The following is a 13,378-nucleotide window of genomic DNA, read 5'->3' as shown; positions in this document are numbered from 1 at the left end:
GTGTGTGCCATCACACCTGGGAACAGATTTTTTTTTTTAAGCATTTAAAAAGCATTTACTTTCTGTTCTTTTTCAAAAGCAGTGACTTCAAGGAAAAGAATAGTACTTAAAACTCACCAGAGGTAAATAACAAGTGCTACTTGTGAAAAAATTTGTCAGAACTTTGCTCTGCAGGACATTTTAGATTCCCTGATATAAGAATTTTCTATCTGAAGTAAGCATTTTTTTTTTTTTCTATTTTGAGTGAAAGCAAGACTCTGGGTGGGGCTGGGGAGATAGCTCAGTTGGTAGAGTGCTTGCCTTGCAAGCCCAAGGTCCTGGGTTCAATCCCCAGCACCCAAAAAAAAAAAAAAAAAAGACTCTGGGAATCTCATGATACTCACAAAGACACTGTAAGAAATCATCATAGAAAGTAGACTTTTCTTTGCTTTTCTGTAAGCAATCTTGTTAAAATCATACTAAAACAGACATTTGATGGTAATTATTATACCAGTTAAATCCATCTGATTTCCTTAATTCTGGGTTAAAGTGGGGACTTCTAAAGTCCCTATATTATAAGAGTGAATGAAAGATTAGAACTGGAATCAAAATTCCATAATATAGTTGGGTGTGGTAACATACACCTGTAATCCCAGAGACTCAGGAGAGCCAGGCAGGAGAATCCCAAGTCAGGGCCAGCCTCAGCAACTTAGTGAGACCCTGTCTCAAAGTATATAAAGGGCTGGAGATGTAGCTCAGTGGAAAAGTGCCCCTGGGTTCAATCCCTAGTACTAAAATAAAATAAAATAAAATAAAATAAATTGCCTGAGTCTTACATGTTAAAAAAATTAACTCTCTTTTAACTCTTTTCATCTTCCTTTCTAGTCCATTAATTTTTCTTCATACTCAAAAAGAGTCAACTGGGTCAACTTACCTTCCTTCACTGTCTTTACAGTAAGGGCAGGTGCATGCTTCTCGCCGGGTCCTCCGACCAGCCTGGGGTTGGGGATCTGGGCTGTTCTCTCCTTCTTCTCCACCTGCTGTGTCATCATGTATCCCATCACCACCAGCCCCATGGAGGCCAAGTTGAGCTCCATGATCACCTGAAATTAAGGGAAACCAGGGTCAAAAAGGGAATTGGGGAGGTAATGACAGACAGGCATCTCAATGACATTCATTCACAGCACCATTTATTCAAGGCTTTTTTGTTCTTCCCACCCCCGTTACTGGGGATTGAATCCAGGGACACTTTATCATTAAGCTACATCCTGAGCTCTGTTATTTTTCTAATTTGAGATAGGGTTTCCCTAAATTGCTCAGGTTAGCTTCAAACTTATCCTCCTACCTCAGCCTCCTGAATACCTGGAACTGGAAGTATAATCCGCCAAGCCTGAATCTCTTCAAGATTTTTTTTTGTCTGGAGTACAGGGATTGAACTGATTTCAAAGGTGTGCGTGTGTGCGAGCGCGCTTAGGACTGGCAATTGAACCCAGGGGTGTTTTATACTCAGCTACATCCGCAGCCCATTTTGTTTTTTATTTTAAGACAGAGTCATACTAAGTTCTTGAGGTTGAGCTAAAACTTGCGATCCTCCTGTCTCAGCCTCCAAGTTGTTGGGACTACAGGCATGCACAACTGTGTCCAGCTCAAATACAAAACTTGGGTATGAGGTTAGAAATAATTAATTTCAAATGTCATTGAGGGTGGGGGTTGGCACAACATCATGTGCCTGTATATAATCCCAGTGTCTGGAGAGGCTGAGGCAGAAGGATGACAAGTTCATGGTCAGTCTCAGCAACTCAGTAAGATCCTGTCTCAAAACTGAAAATAAAAAGAACTTAAGATATGGTTCAGTGGTAGAGTGACCCTGGGTTCGATCCCTAGTACTACAAATAAATAAATGTTAATTTTAAAAAAGTGTGTGTGTGGTGGGGGACTGGTTATGGTTGCATGTACCTATAGTTCCAGCTACCTAGGAGGCTGAAGAGGTTTGCTTGAGCCCAGAAGCTGGAGGCCAACCTGGGTAGCATAGCAAGACCCTATTCTCTAAAGAAAAAAAAAAAAAAAAAATCTAAAAATACATAAACAGTCAAGAGGGATGAAATGCCAGCAAAGCATCAATATCATACCAGAATTTATTACCTACCCCCACCCCTTTTTCTGATATTGGGGATTGAACCCAGGGCCACTCTATGACTGAGCTAATATATCTCCAGTCCTTTTATTTATTTATTTTGAGACAGGGTCTCCCTAAAATTGCCAGGGCTGGCCTGAGCTTGATCCTTCTGCCTTAACCTCCCAAATTACTCGGATTACAGGCATGGGCCACCACACCTGGCTTGCCTGTCTTATTTAAAAAATATTTTTAGTTGGCAATGGATATTTATTTCTTTATTTATTTATTTATGGTACTGAGAATCGAACCCAGTGCCTCGTACATGCTAGGCAAGTAAAGCACTCTTCCACTGAGCCACAACTCCAGCCCTTGCCTGTCTTTTTAATAACAGTTTTAGAAAAACAACAATTTAATCTTAAAACGTGACACTGGTTAAATTATGAAATAAATTAAAGATTCTCCTTTCCAAGATTAAAAAGTAACTAGAAAACCAGAGGCACAGTTTAATGACAGTCTTGCCTAGGACAATAGTTGCCTCTAGCATCAATTTCTAAAACAGTTACGGCTATTAAACACTTTTTCGGTTTCCTCAAAGTGAAGAGGTGTGCTGAAGTCATGATCTTCCAAGACCACCATGATAAGTCAAAACCCTAATCTTCTATGAGGAGAAAAAAAAAAAAAAAAAAAAGAAACTTGTGCAATATTAAAATAAACTGAAATAAGACCTCCTTGGTAACTTTAAAAAGGCTAGTTCTCATATATTTACAAAGACAAGGTAGTGATTTTCCTTCCCTATTCATCTGGTCTCTGAAAAGATTTTAGGAACACTGTATTCTTTTTTTTTTTTTTTTTTGGTGCTGGGGATCGAACCCAGGGCCTTGTGCATGCAAGGCAAGCACTCTACTGACTGAGCTATCTCCCCAGCCCCTGTATTTTTTTTTTTTTTTTGATACTGGAACTGAACCACACAGTCCATACACAGTACTCTATTTTTTGAGACAGGGTCTCACTAAGTTGCCAAGGCTGACCTCAAACTTGCAATCCCTCTTCCTTAGCCTCCGAAATTGTTAGGATTATAGGCATGCGCCACCAGGGCCAGTCATAGCATTGTATTAACGTTAATTCAATATTAATAGAGTAAAGCTGAATTTGAAAAATATACCTCATCAAAGACATACTGGGTTTTCTGAACATGTTTAATTTTACACATTAGATTTAATCCAATGAAGTCTACCTCAGATCACAAAGCATGTTCAGTCAGGCTGAAAGGGAATACTGGTTAACATATCACTTATTCCAGAAGAACATCAGGTATCTGGATACAGCCCCAAATGAGGAAATAAAAGTCCCCTCTCTGTTAACAGAAACAGATGTTTTGTAATACATGGTACTTGATCTACTTTTTAAAATATCTTTATTTTATTCATTTATTTATATGTGGTGCTGAGGATTGAACCAAGTGCCTCACACATGCTAGGCAAGTGCTCTATCACTGAGTCACAACCCCTGCCCACTTTATCTATTTAAGTAATAGTAATTTTATTAATCTGATAAGTCAAAGTGAATTAGAGATAGCAAATTAGAGAGGAAAAGGGAGAATAGAAGAGATTGTACTGTTAATGGCAGAGAAACTGACAACTGAAAATGATAAAATATAATGCCATGAAAAATATATGGATGGCCTCCAAATTCATCCCAATTTCAACTACTTGGTTACTCTGAGTTAAAGCTAATGTAGGAGAGACAGTATAAATACTCGATTCTGTTTTTTATTATCAGTTTTAAAAATAAAAAGTTGGTTTCTTGGGCTGGGGAGATAGCTCAGCCTTGCAAGCACAAGGTCCTGGGTTCGATCCCCAGCACCACATAAAAAAAAAAAAAAAGAGAGAGAAAAAAAAGTTGGTTTCTTAGACTCCTCTAAAGGTAACAAATAAGTTTTCTTTTTATGAAAAATCAAGTTTGCTGAGATATACTTTACATATCATAAAATTTATCCATTACATAAGTTTAGAGTTCTCAACTGGGGCCATTTTACTGTCGGGGAGACATCTAGTAGAATCTACAGTCCTTTCTGATTTTCATGTTTGACATTCAGTGTTGCTAAACATATTATAATGCTCAAGACCACCCATTCCTCCAAAACAACAAAAAATTATCTGGCTTAAAAATGTTTATAGGGGGGCTGGGGATATAGCTCAGTTGGCAGAGTGCTTGCCTCACAAGCACAAGGCCCTGGGTTCTAATCCCCAGCATCTCAAAAATAAATAAATAAATAAGTTTATAGTGCTGAGTGAGAAACCATAGTGCAGATGAACACATACAGTTGGGCAACCACTAATACAAACAAGATAGATTTTTGTTGTTATTACTAGGGATTGAATCCAGGAGCACTCGATCACTGAGTTACATTCCCAAACCTTTTTATTTTAAGACAGGCTCCTGCTACACTGCTCAGGCTGACCTTGAATTTATAATCTTCCTGCCTCAGTCTCTCAAATTGTTGCTTACAGGTGTGTGCCACCATGTAAAGTGAAGTAATACACAGAAACTTTTGTTGTTGCTGTTGCCATGCTGGGGATTGAATCCAAGGCCTCATGCATACTAAGTAAGAACTCAACCACTGAGCCACACATTCCCAGTCCAAAATACAGAATACATCTATCACTTTAAATAGTTCCCTCATGACTCCTTGTAGTAAACTTGTTTTATTTTTTGTATCAATATGACTCAGATTTAAACCTATTTGATGCTTCCATCCATTGTATTCATTCATAAGTTACTAACCTTATCAGATGCTCAAATTGTCCCACACTTGGTCACAGACATATAAAATTGGTTCCGGAGTTCTTCTGACAAGAATTTAATGTTTGATATTAATTACCTGTTCTAGATATAGAATCCATTTTCTTTTTAAGACTTTTGAAAAAAAATTTTTTTAACATTTATTTTTATAGGGTGCTGAGGCTCAAACCCAGTGCTTCACAAGTGCCAGAGCCACAACCCCCACCCCATTTTTTTCTCAAGAGTGGATCCTATGTTGCCCTTGCTGATCTCTATAATCCCATCTCAGTCTTTCTCAGTGTTGGCTGTTCTGGGTTAATTTCTGCAGGAACAATCTGTAAAATTTTCTTTCTATCCCATGACTTTGATCTGATTGCTTGGAGAGACTATTCATTTGAATATTGTTTTTCTTTGCCTATATTTTTCAATTCTACCTCTGCTTCCTTTATTTTACAAGCTCCCCTCTTTTCTACTATATGTAAATGTTTGTCTTTTTTATTTTATTGAGTCCTTATCTGTCGTATTTATGTTCTTTGAGTTTCAACTTTAAGATATACAGATATCAATATCTACATGTTTATCTCTATATATCTATATGTCTCTAAATTTTATTTTATTCAATGTATACAGATGGAGTATAACTATCATTTCTCTGGTTGTACATAAATTTTTGCAATACTAAAAATTGAATCCAAGGCTTTGCATACATTAAGCTGCTAATGCTCTACTGCAGAGCTATATCCCCAGACCTTTTTATATTGTATTGTAATACAGGGTCTTGCTAAATCACAGGCTAGGCTCCAATTTGCAATCCTCTTGCCTCAGTCTTCAGGGTAATTGGGATTATAGGTATGTACCACCACATTCAGCAATTTTCATCTTTGTAATCAAAATGACTTTTTATTTCAAGTCTTGGGATTGAACCCAGGGGTGCTTCACTACTGAGCTATGTCCCCAGTCAAAATTAAATTATTTTTAATTTTGAGAAAGGTCTTCCTTCTGCCCAGGCTGACCTTTATCTTGGGAACCTCCTGACTCAGCCTTCCATGTCAATGGGATTACAGACAGGTATACACCATTGAAAGTGACTTATGACTATAACTATTGTCCCACTATTTGGGACTACATATATATATATATATATATATATATATATATATATATATATATATAAAATTTATTTATTTATTTTTTTTGGTACCAAGGATTGAACTCAGGGGTACTTAACCACTGAGGCACATCCCCAGTCTTTTTTGTATTTTATTTAGAGACAGGGTACCACTGAATTGCTTAGGGACTTCCTAAATTGCTGAGGCTGGCTTTGAACTCATGATCCTCCTGCCTCAGCCTCCCGAATCGCTGGGATTATAGGCGTGTGACACTGAGCCTGGCGTGAGCCTACAAGATTTTTTTTTTTTTTAATTCATTGTACACAAATGGGATACAGCTTTACCAGATATTCTTGACTTTGCAGCAGTTTATATCTCAGTATGCCCTACCGGTATTTGTGTTCATGATTTGTGTTGTGTGTGTGTGTGTCAAATAGAGTTTTTATTTTGTTTGTCCAACTGCCAGAACTATACTGTAAGTAGGTAAGCATCTAAAAGAAGTTTGATGATAATATTTAAAATTAGACCACATAAGAAAAGAGAATGGCACCAGATACTTCTTTCACTGTTAAACAAAGCCAAGCCCTTGCTCATTCATTAGTAATGTGTAAGCTATACAAATATATATAACTGGCTTCTAAATTTGCTTCTTGTACATTTTTCTTAATTATAGAGAATTATCATAGCATTATACATTACATGAGTGATGTCTTACTGAATACATATTTCAACAACCTTATCCTCTTGAAAATATATAACCCATTAAGTTTTACACCCAATAGCATCCTGTATAATGTGGATTTCATAAATGAAGGCTATAGAAATGCCTATCAGTTATTTACTGACTTTTTCCGGGTACATATATTAGGATTTGAAGCTTCAAATACACAGTTTTCACTACTGAAGAGCTTATAGTTTACTACATAAGAGAAACATATAATTTCAATATAATGTGATAAATATTAACACAGAAAGCATTCAAAGGATGTTCTAGAACTAAAATGGGTAATGTCCCCAGTGAGGAATTTCAGAGGTTTCCTAGAGGAGCTGACATTTTGGGCCAAACACAGGAGTTAGTCAGATTAAAAATGATGGCAAGGGAAGGGTGGTCGAGGCAGAGGGAATACTTTAAGAGGAGTAATGGACTAGGTCTAGTAGGCCATGATGTGTAGGGATGAACTTGAAGTAGAGGAAGAAGACAATGCTAGAGAGATGAATGCCATAGAGTTAAAATTAGGGCTAGAGATATAGTTCAGTGGTAGAATGCTCAACCAGCAGGAGCAAGGCCCTAGGTTCAATTTCTAATACTATCCCCAAAAAGAAAAAATTACCAGAAGATAGTAAAGAATTAACTGGCTAGGTGCAGCAGTTCAGAAGGCTGAGGTAGAAAGATCACAAGTTCAAAGTCAGTCTTAGCAAATGTGAGGCACTAAGCAACTCAGTGAGACCCTGTCTCTAAATAAAAAACAAAACAGGGCTGGGGATGGGGCGTGGCTCAGTGGTAAAGTGCCCTTGAGGGCCTTGTGCTTACGAGGTAATCTAGCCTCGTTTTAATTTTACCTTGAGACAGGGTCTTGCTAAATTGTCCAGGCTAACCTCAAATTTGTAATCCTCCTGACATAGCCTCCTGAGTTGCTGGGATTACAGATACATACCACTGTGCCTGGCTAATAGGTGATTTTTTTTTTTTTTTAAATCATGATACAAAGAATATAGAGGTGGGTACAGTTGTACGTGCCTGTAATTCCAACAACTAGGAAGGCTGAGGCAGGAGTATAGCAAGTTTGAGGCTACCCACAACCACTTAAGGAAGCAACTTTGACCTCCATCTCAAAGCAAAAATAAGTAAGTAAGTGGCCAGGCATGGTGGCACACTTTTGTAATCCCAGTGACTTGGGAGGCTGAGGCAGAAGGATCACAAGTTCAAAACCAGCCTCAGCAACATAGCGAGGTCTTAAGCAACTCAGCAAGACCCTGAATAAAAAATAAAAAATAGGGCTGGGGAGATAGCTCAGTCGGTAGAGTGCTTGCCTTTGCAAGCACAAGGCCCCGGGTACAATCCCCAGTACCGCAAAAAAATAAAAAAAATAAAAAATAAAAAGGGCTAGGGATGTGGCTCAGGGGTTGAGTGTCCCTCAGTTCAATCCCCAGTACCAAAAACAACAATAAAAAAGATTATGGAGATGTAAACAGTTTCATAACTCCTATTTGTATCCTGAGTGCAGAAAAGACAAGAGCAGGGAAAGAGCATGCCATGTGTGTAGGGTATTTTGGCAGTATAGATCAAGCCTTTAAAACGTGACTAGTCTTTGACATAACAAATATACCTCTAAGAATAAGTGTCAGAGAGTGTATTAGGCTCTGGGATAGTTAGAGGATAATTATAGTAGTCCTGGCCGTCCTAGAAATTCTCTGACTAGGAAGCTACAAAATGAAATCAACAATATAATTGCTCTGATAAAAGAAGAGTTAGATGAGGCCAGGGGTGATGATCCATGTCTGTAATCCTAGCAACATAGGAGGCTGAGGCCAGAGAATGGAAAGTTCAAAGTCAGTCTCAACAATTTAGCAAGACACTGTCTCAAAATAAAAATTTAAAAGGCCTGGGGTATACTTCAGTGGTAGAACACCTCTGGGTTCAATACTCAGTACCAAAAAAAAAAAAAAAATTCCACACAACAGCAAAAATTTATCCTGTGCACCTCCCTCCCTTCCTTTGGTAAATTAACAGTACTTTATATAAATGTAAGAACTGGTTCATGGTGCCATAAAGGAAGGTACTGATTAGGTCCTTGACAGTTGTAATTCTGATCCCATTCAAGTTCAGTGTTTTGGTTTTTAAAAAAAAAAAAAAAAAAAAAAAAAAAAAAAAAAAAAAAGAGGTTCAGGAAAAAAGAGGTTAGTTTTCCTAAATTACAGGGTAAACTGCACAAAGGCGAAAATTACTACTACCAGTAGGTGTCAGTGTAACTAAGGGAGAGATGTGACTTTTGAAACTACCTCCCAGGCAAGAAGTTTAAGATAAAAAATTTTTTTTTAATTCCCAGCTACTTCAAAGGTTGATACAGGAGAATTCCAAGTTTCAGACCAGTTTAGTGAGACCCTGTAACAAAACACAAAAGACTGAGGATGTAGCTCAGTGGTAAGGTGCCCCTGGGTTCAATCCTTAGTACCCTCACAAAAGAGAAAAACAGAATGGGGCGGGGGACACACAAATTTTAAAAGGCACGATTTTAAAGTATAAGATATTTTAGATGTCTCTCCATGAAAACTAGGCATTTTGGGCTGGGGAGATAGCTCAGTTGGTCGAGTGCTTGCCTTGCAAGCACAAGGCCCTGGGTTCGATCCCCAGCACCAAAAAAAAAAAAAAAAAAAAAAAAAACTAGGCATTTTTACAGTTTTGGTAATGTATCCTTACTAAATACTATATAGTTTTATTATTCATCATGAAACTAAAGGTACAGATCATGAACACACACACACACACATACATACATAAACACACACATACACATACACATACATACACACACACCACAGAGAAAAATGTGGGAAAGGCACAATGGTTAGAAGAATATAGTCATTTTGCTTTAATAAAACCAAGATAGAATGAAATAAATAGGAAAGGGAGCTGGAGTTGTGGCTCAGTGGTAGAGCGCTTGCCTAGCAAATGGGAGGCACTGGGTTCAATCCCCAGCATTAAAAACAAACAACAACAAAAAAAAAAAAAACACCACTAAATGAACAAAGTAAAGGTATTTTGTCCATCTATGCCTAAAAAAAAAAAAAAAAAAAAAAAAAAAAAAAAAAGTGAAAAAAATAAATAGGAAAGGGATAAAACATTTTGAACTTATTTCACACTTCCATTATTTCCCTGAATTAAAGAAGAGATAAAGTCAGGAGCAGTGATATACACCTGTAATCCCAGCGGCTCAGGAGGCTGTTGCAGGAGGACTGTGAGTTCAAAGTCAGTCTCAGTGAGGCCCTAAGTAAGGCAGCCAAGACACTGTCTCTAAATAAAGTACAAAAAAGGGCTGGGAGTGGGGTTCAGTGGTTAAGCACCCCTGGGTTCAATCCAAAACTAAACACCAAAAAAAAAAAAAAAAAAAGAAGAAGAGAGAGAGATGAACACAATTAGGGTTTGTTTGGTTTTGGTACTGGGGATTGAACTCAGGGAAATTCTACCACTGAGCGACATTCTTAGTCCTTTTATTTTGAGACAGGGTCTGGCTAAATTGCTGAGACTGGCCTTGAAGTTGGGATCCTTCGGCCTCAGCCTACTGCACTGCTGGGATTATAGGCTTACACCACCTTGCCTGCCTTAATCAGGTTCATTTAACTGACCTCTGGATTGTTCATATCCATCAAGTCACATTTTAAAATTACTGAGAGCCTCTGATGCTTAAAACTGATAATATGAAAAATTACATATAGTATAATTAAATAGTAATATTGGGCAAACCTAGGTTTGAATTCTGATTTACTATTTTGCTAAGTAACCTCTGAGTCTTAGTTTCCTCATTAGCAAAGAGGATATAATTAGATTTCATAATAAAATTAATGTTAAAGCATATCTAGAAATTGTTTCTGGAACATTTAAGGCACTTAATACATTGTATATAACAAAATAACAGGAGGCCTTAATGTGTCTTTTAATAGTTTTTGGTTTTTTTTTTTTTTTGCAACCATATACCATACCCACAGTATGTTACCATATCTAGAGTCCTTTGTTGTTTTTTTTTTCCCCATCTGGGGATGCTGGGATTCGAACCCCGGTCTTTCTGCATGCTAGGCAAGCACCCTCCAAGATGGACTATATCATCAGCACTCTAGGTCCTTTATAATATCAAATTCTACCCTAAAGATCCTTAAAAGAGCAATAAAATATCCTAAAACAAAAAAAATAAAATAAAGTTAATAGTAATTAACCATTTTGTTTCTCACCATTGGATTCAACACTGAAACAGGATAATCATTACCAAAGAGTTTAAGATATACTTGGTGCCTATTAAAAATACTTGGGCCCAGTGGCACACACCTGTAATCCCAGTTACTTGGGAGGCTGAGGCAGGAGGGTCACCAGTTTGAGAACTGGGCAATTTACACACTGCTCAAGACAAAAAACAAAAAGGTATGGGGATGGAGTTTGGCAGTAGAGCATGACTGACTGGATTCAATCATTGTAACTCAAAAAACAGAAAAGCTTGGGGTTGAATGGCCCTGAGGACTTAGTCTCAGGAAATTATTCAAAATAAGAAACTACATGCTTATATATATTCATATTTTAAAATAGCTGGGCTGGACACGTGGACCATGCCTCTTATCCCAGCAACTTCAGAGGCTAAGGCATGAAGATCCCAAGGGCTAGAGATGTACCTCAATAGTAATGAGTCCCTGGGTTCAATCCCCAGAAAAATAAATATATTTTAAAAAAATAAAAAAATAAAAAGGGCTAAATATGTGGCCCAGTGGTAGAGTACTCCTGCACTCAATCCCCAGTAATGAAAAATAAATAGCTAGATGCGGTGGCACAGGTCTGTAATCCCAGCTACTATGGAGGTGAGGCAGGAGGATCACAAGTTCAAGGCCGGCCTAGGCAACTTAGACCCTGTCTCAAAATAAAAAGGGCTGGGAATGTAGCTCAATGGTAAAGCAACTCACTGTCCCACAAATAATAAATGAATGAATAAAATAATAAATAAAATAAAAATACAGAAAATTTGACACTAGGGCTGGGGAGATAGCTCAGGTGGTAGGGTGCTTGCCTCGCAAGCACAAGGCCCTGGGTTCAATCCCCAGCACCGCAAAAAAAAAAAAAAAAAAGAAAAAAGAAAATTTGACACTATCTGAATTTTGACAAAAGAGAAATAACAAAATGTGGTAATATATGTTCTAAGTACATACTCTGAGTTGCCTGGAAAAAAAAAAGAAAAAATGAAATGTAGCTGGGCATGGTAGCACAGGACTGTAATTCCAGTGGCCCAAGAGGTTGAGGCAGGAGGATTGCAAGTTCAAAACCAGCCTTCCCAATTTAGGGAAGTCCTAAGCAATTTAGTGAGACTCTGTCTGAAAAAAAGCATGGCGGGTGTGCCTCTAGAAAGGCCTGGTAGGTGTGACTAGGTGGTTAAGCATCCCTGGGTTCAATCCCTGGTACCCCCCACCCCCCAAAAAAAGGGGGGGGGGATGAGGAGGAAAAGAAATAAAAGAAAAAATATGTAGATTAAATTTATGTTTTCAGAGATTTTTCAGGATAAAATATAGCAATTAGATGCTGAGAGAGAGAGAGAGAAAATACTGAAGGAAAGTAGAGAAGTTCATAAGAAAGAAAAATATAGACTGGGGATGTGGCTCAGAGGTAGAGTGCTTGCCCAGCATGCATGAGGCCCATGAGGCCCTGGGTTCAATGCCCAGCACTGGGGGGAAAAAAAAAAGCAAGAAGAAAGAAAAATACTTGGAAACCCAAGTATCCTAGAGATTGCCTCTTATTAACACTACTAAGTAAATTAGTTTCTAAAGTAGGGCCTAAAGAAAAATCAATAACAGCAGCAATGATTTAAGTTCTAAGAAGGTGGTTCTCAAAAATATTTATAATACTTAACATTTATATAAATCAAAATAGAGGGCATCCAAAATCTACCATCCTAATAAATTATCTTTTCATCTTCATTTTGTTCACAATTCATATGCAATAAACCTTAGCTATTTGTACTCATAATAGTTACATCCTCCACAAAAATCTGAGTATTAAAGAAGCAATTTTTCTATCAGTACCATCCTGAGACCCCCGCTTGAAATGACAATTCAAATAGGCACTTAGATGCTGAATACCACTTGATAATAGGTCTATTTAAATCTATACATCAGGGGCTGGAGTTGTAGCTCAGTCGTAAAGCACTTGCCTAGTATGTGTGAGGCACTGGGATTGATTATCAGCACCACATATAAATAAAATAAAGGTCCATTAACAACTTGAAAAAAAAAAAAAAAGAGAGAGTGTGTGGTCATCTCTAAGCAGAGAAAGACCAAGGAAACAATGCTACATCCAAATTTATTTAAAAAAAAAAACTATACATGAGTAATGCCCCTAGAACAATTATATAACCAGACATACTAGAAGTGATATTTCAAATCCTCGCTATGTAAACTAGAAAGTAACATTCTTAATGTGAATGCTGAACTTTATTTTCTTTCTTTCTTTTTTTTTTGGGGGGGTGCTGGGGATCGAACCCAGAGCCTTGTGCTTACAAGGCAAGCACTCTACCGACTGAGCTATTTCCCCAGCCCCTTTATTTTCTTTTTCTTCCTAGTACTGCTGGGGATCAAATCTAGGGCATTGGTCATCCTAAGCCAGCACTCTACCACTGGTCTACACCTTCATATTCTGTCTTAATTT

General features: G+C 37.7%; 1 protein-coding gene across 4 annotated transcripts in view; it reads right to left on the bottom strand.

Moving 5' to 3' along the window:
* Window positions 1-13,378, bottom strand: part of Sp1 (Sp1 transcription factor) — a 39,073-nt gene that overhangs the window by 8,126 nt on the left and 17,569 nt on the right. For all 4 annotated transcript variants that reach the window (XM_047550305.1, XM_047550308.1, XM_047550307.1 and 1 more), the window contains exon 4: window positions 914-1,082. In XM_047550305.1, coding sequence (XP_047406261.1) covers window positions 914-1,082 — 169 coding nt within the window. The remainder of the gene's footprint in view (window positions 1-913; window positions 1,083-13,378) is intronic.

Source organism: Sciurus carolinensis, chromosome 4 (assembly GCF_902686445.1).
Source record: "Sciurus carolinensis chromosome 4, mSciCar1.2, whole genome shotgun sequence".
Taxonomy (NCBI): Eukaryota; Metazoa; Chordata; class Mammalia; order Rodentia; family Sciuridae; genus Sciurus; species Sciurus carolinensis.
Note: the sequence above shows the minus strand (reverse complement) of the source record. Positions and strands in the feature narration are given on the sequence as shown.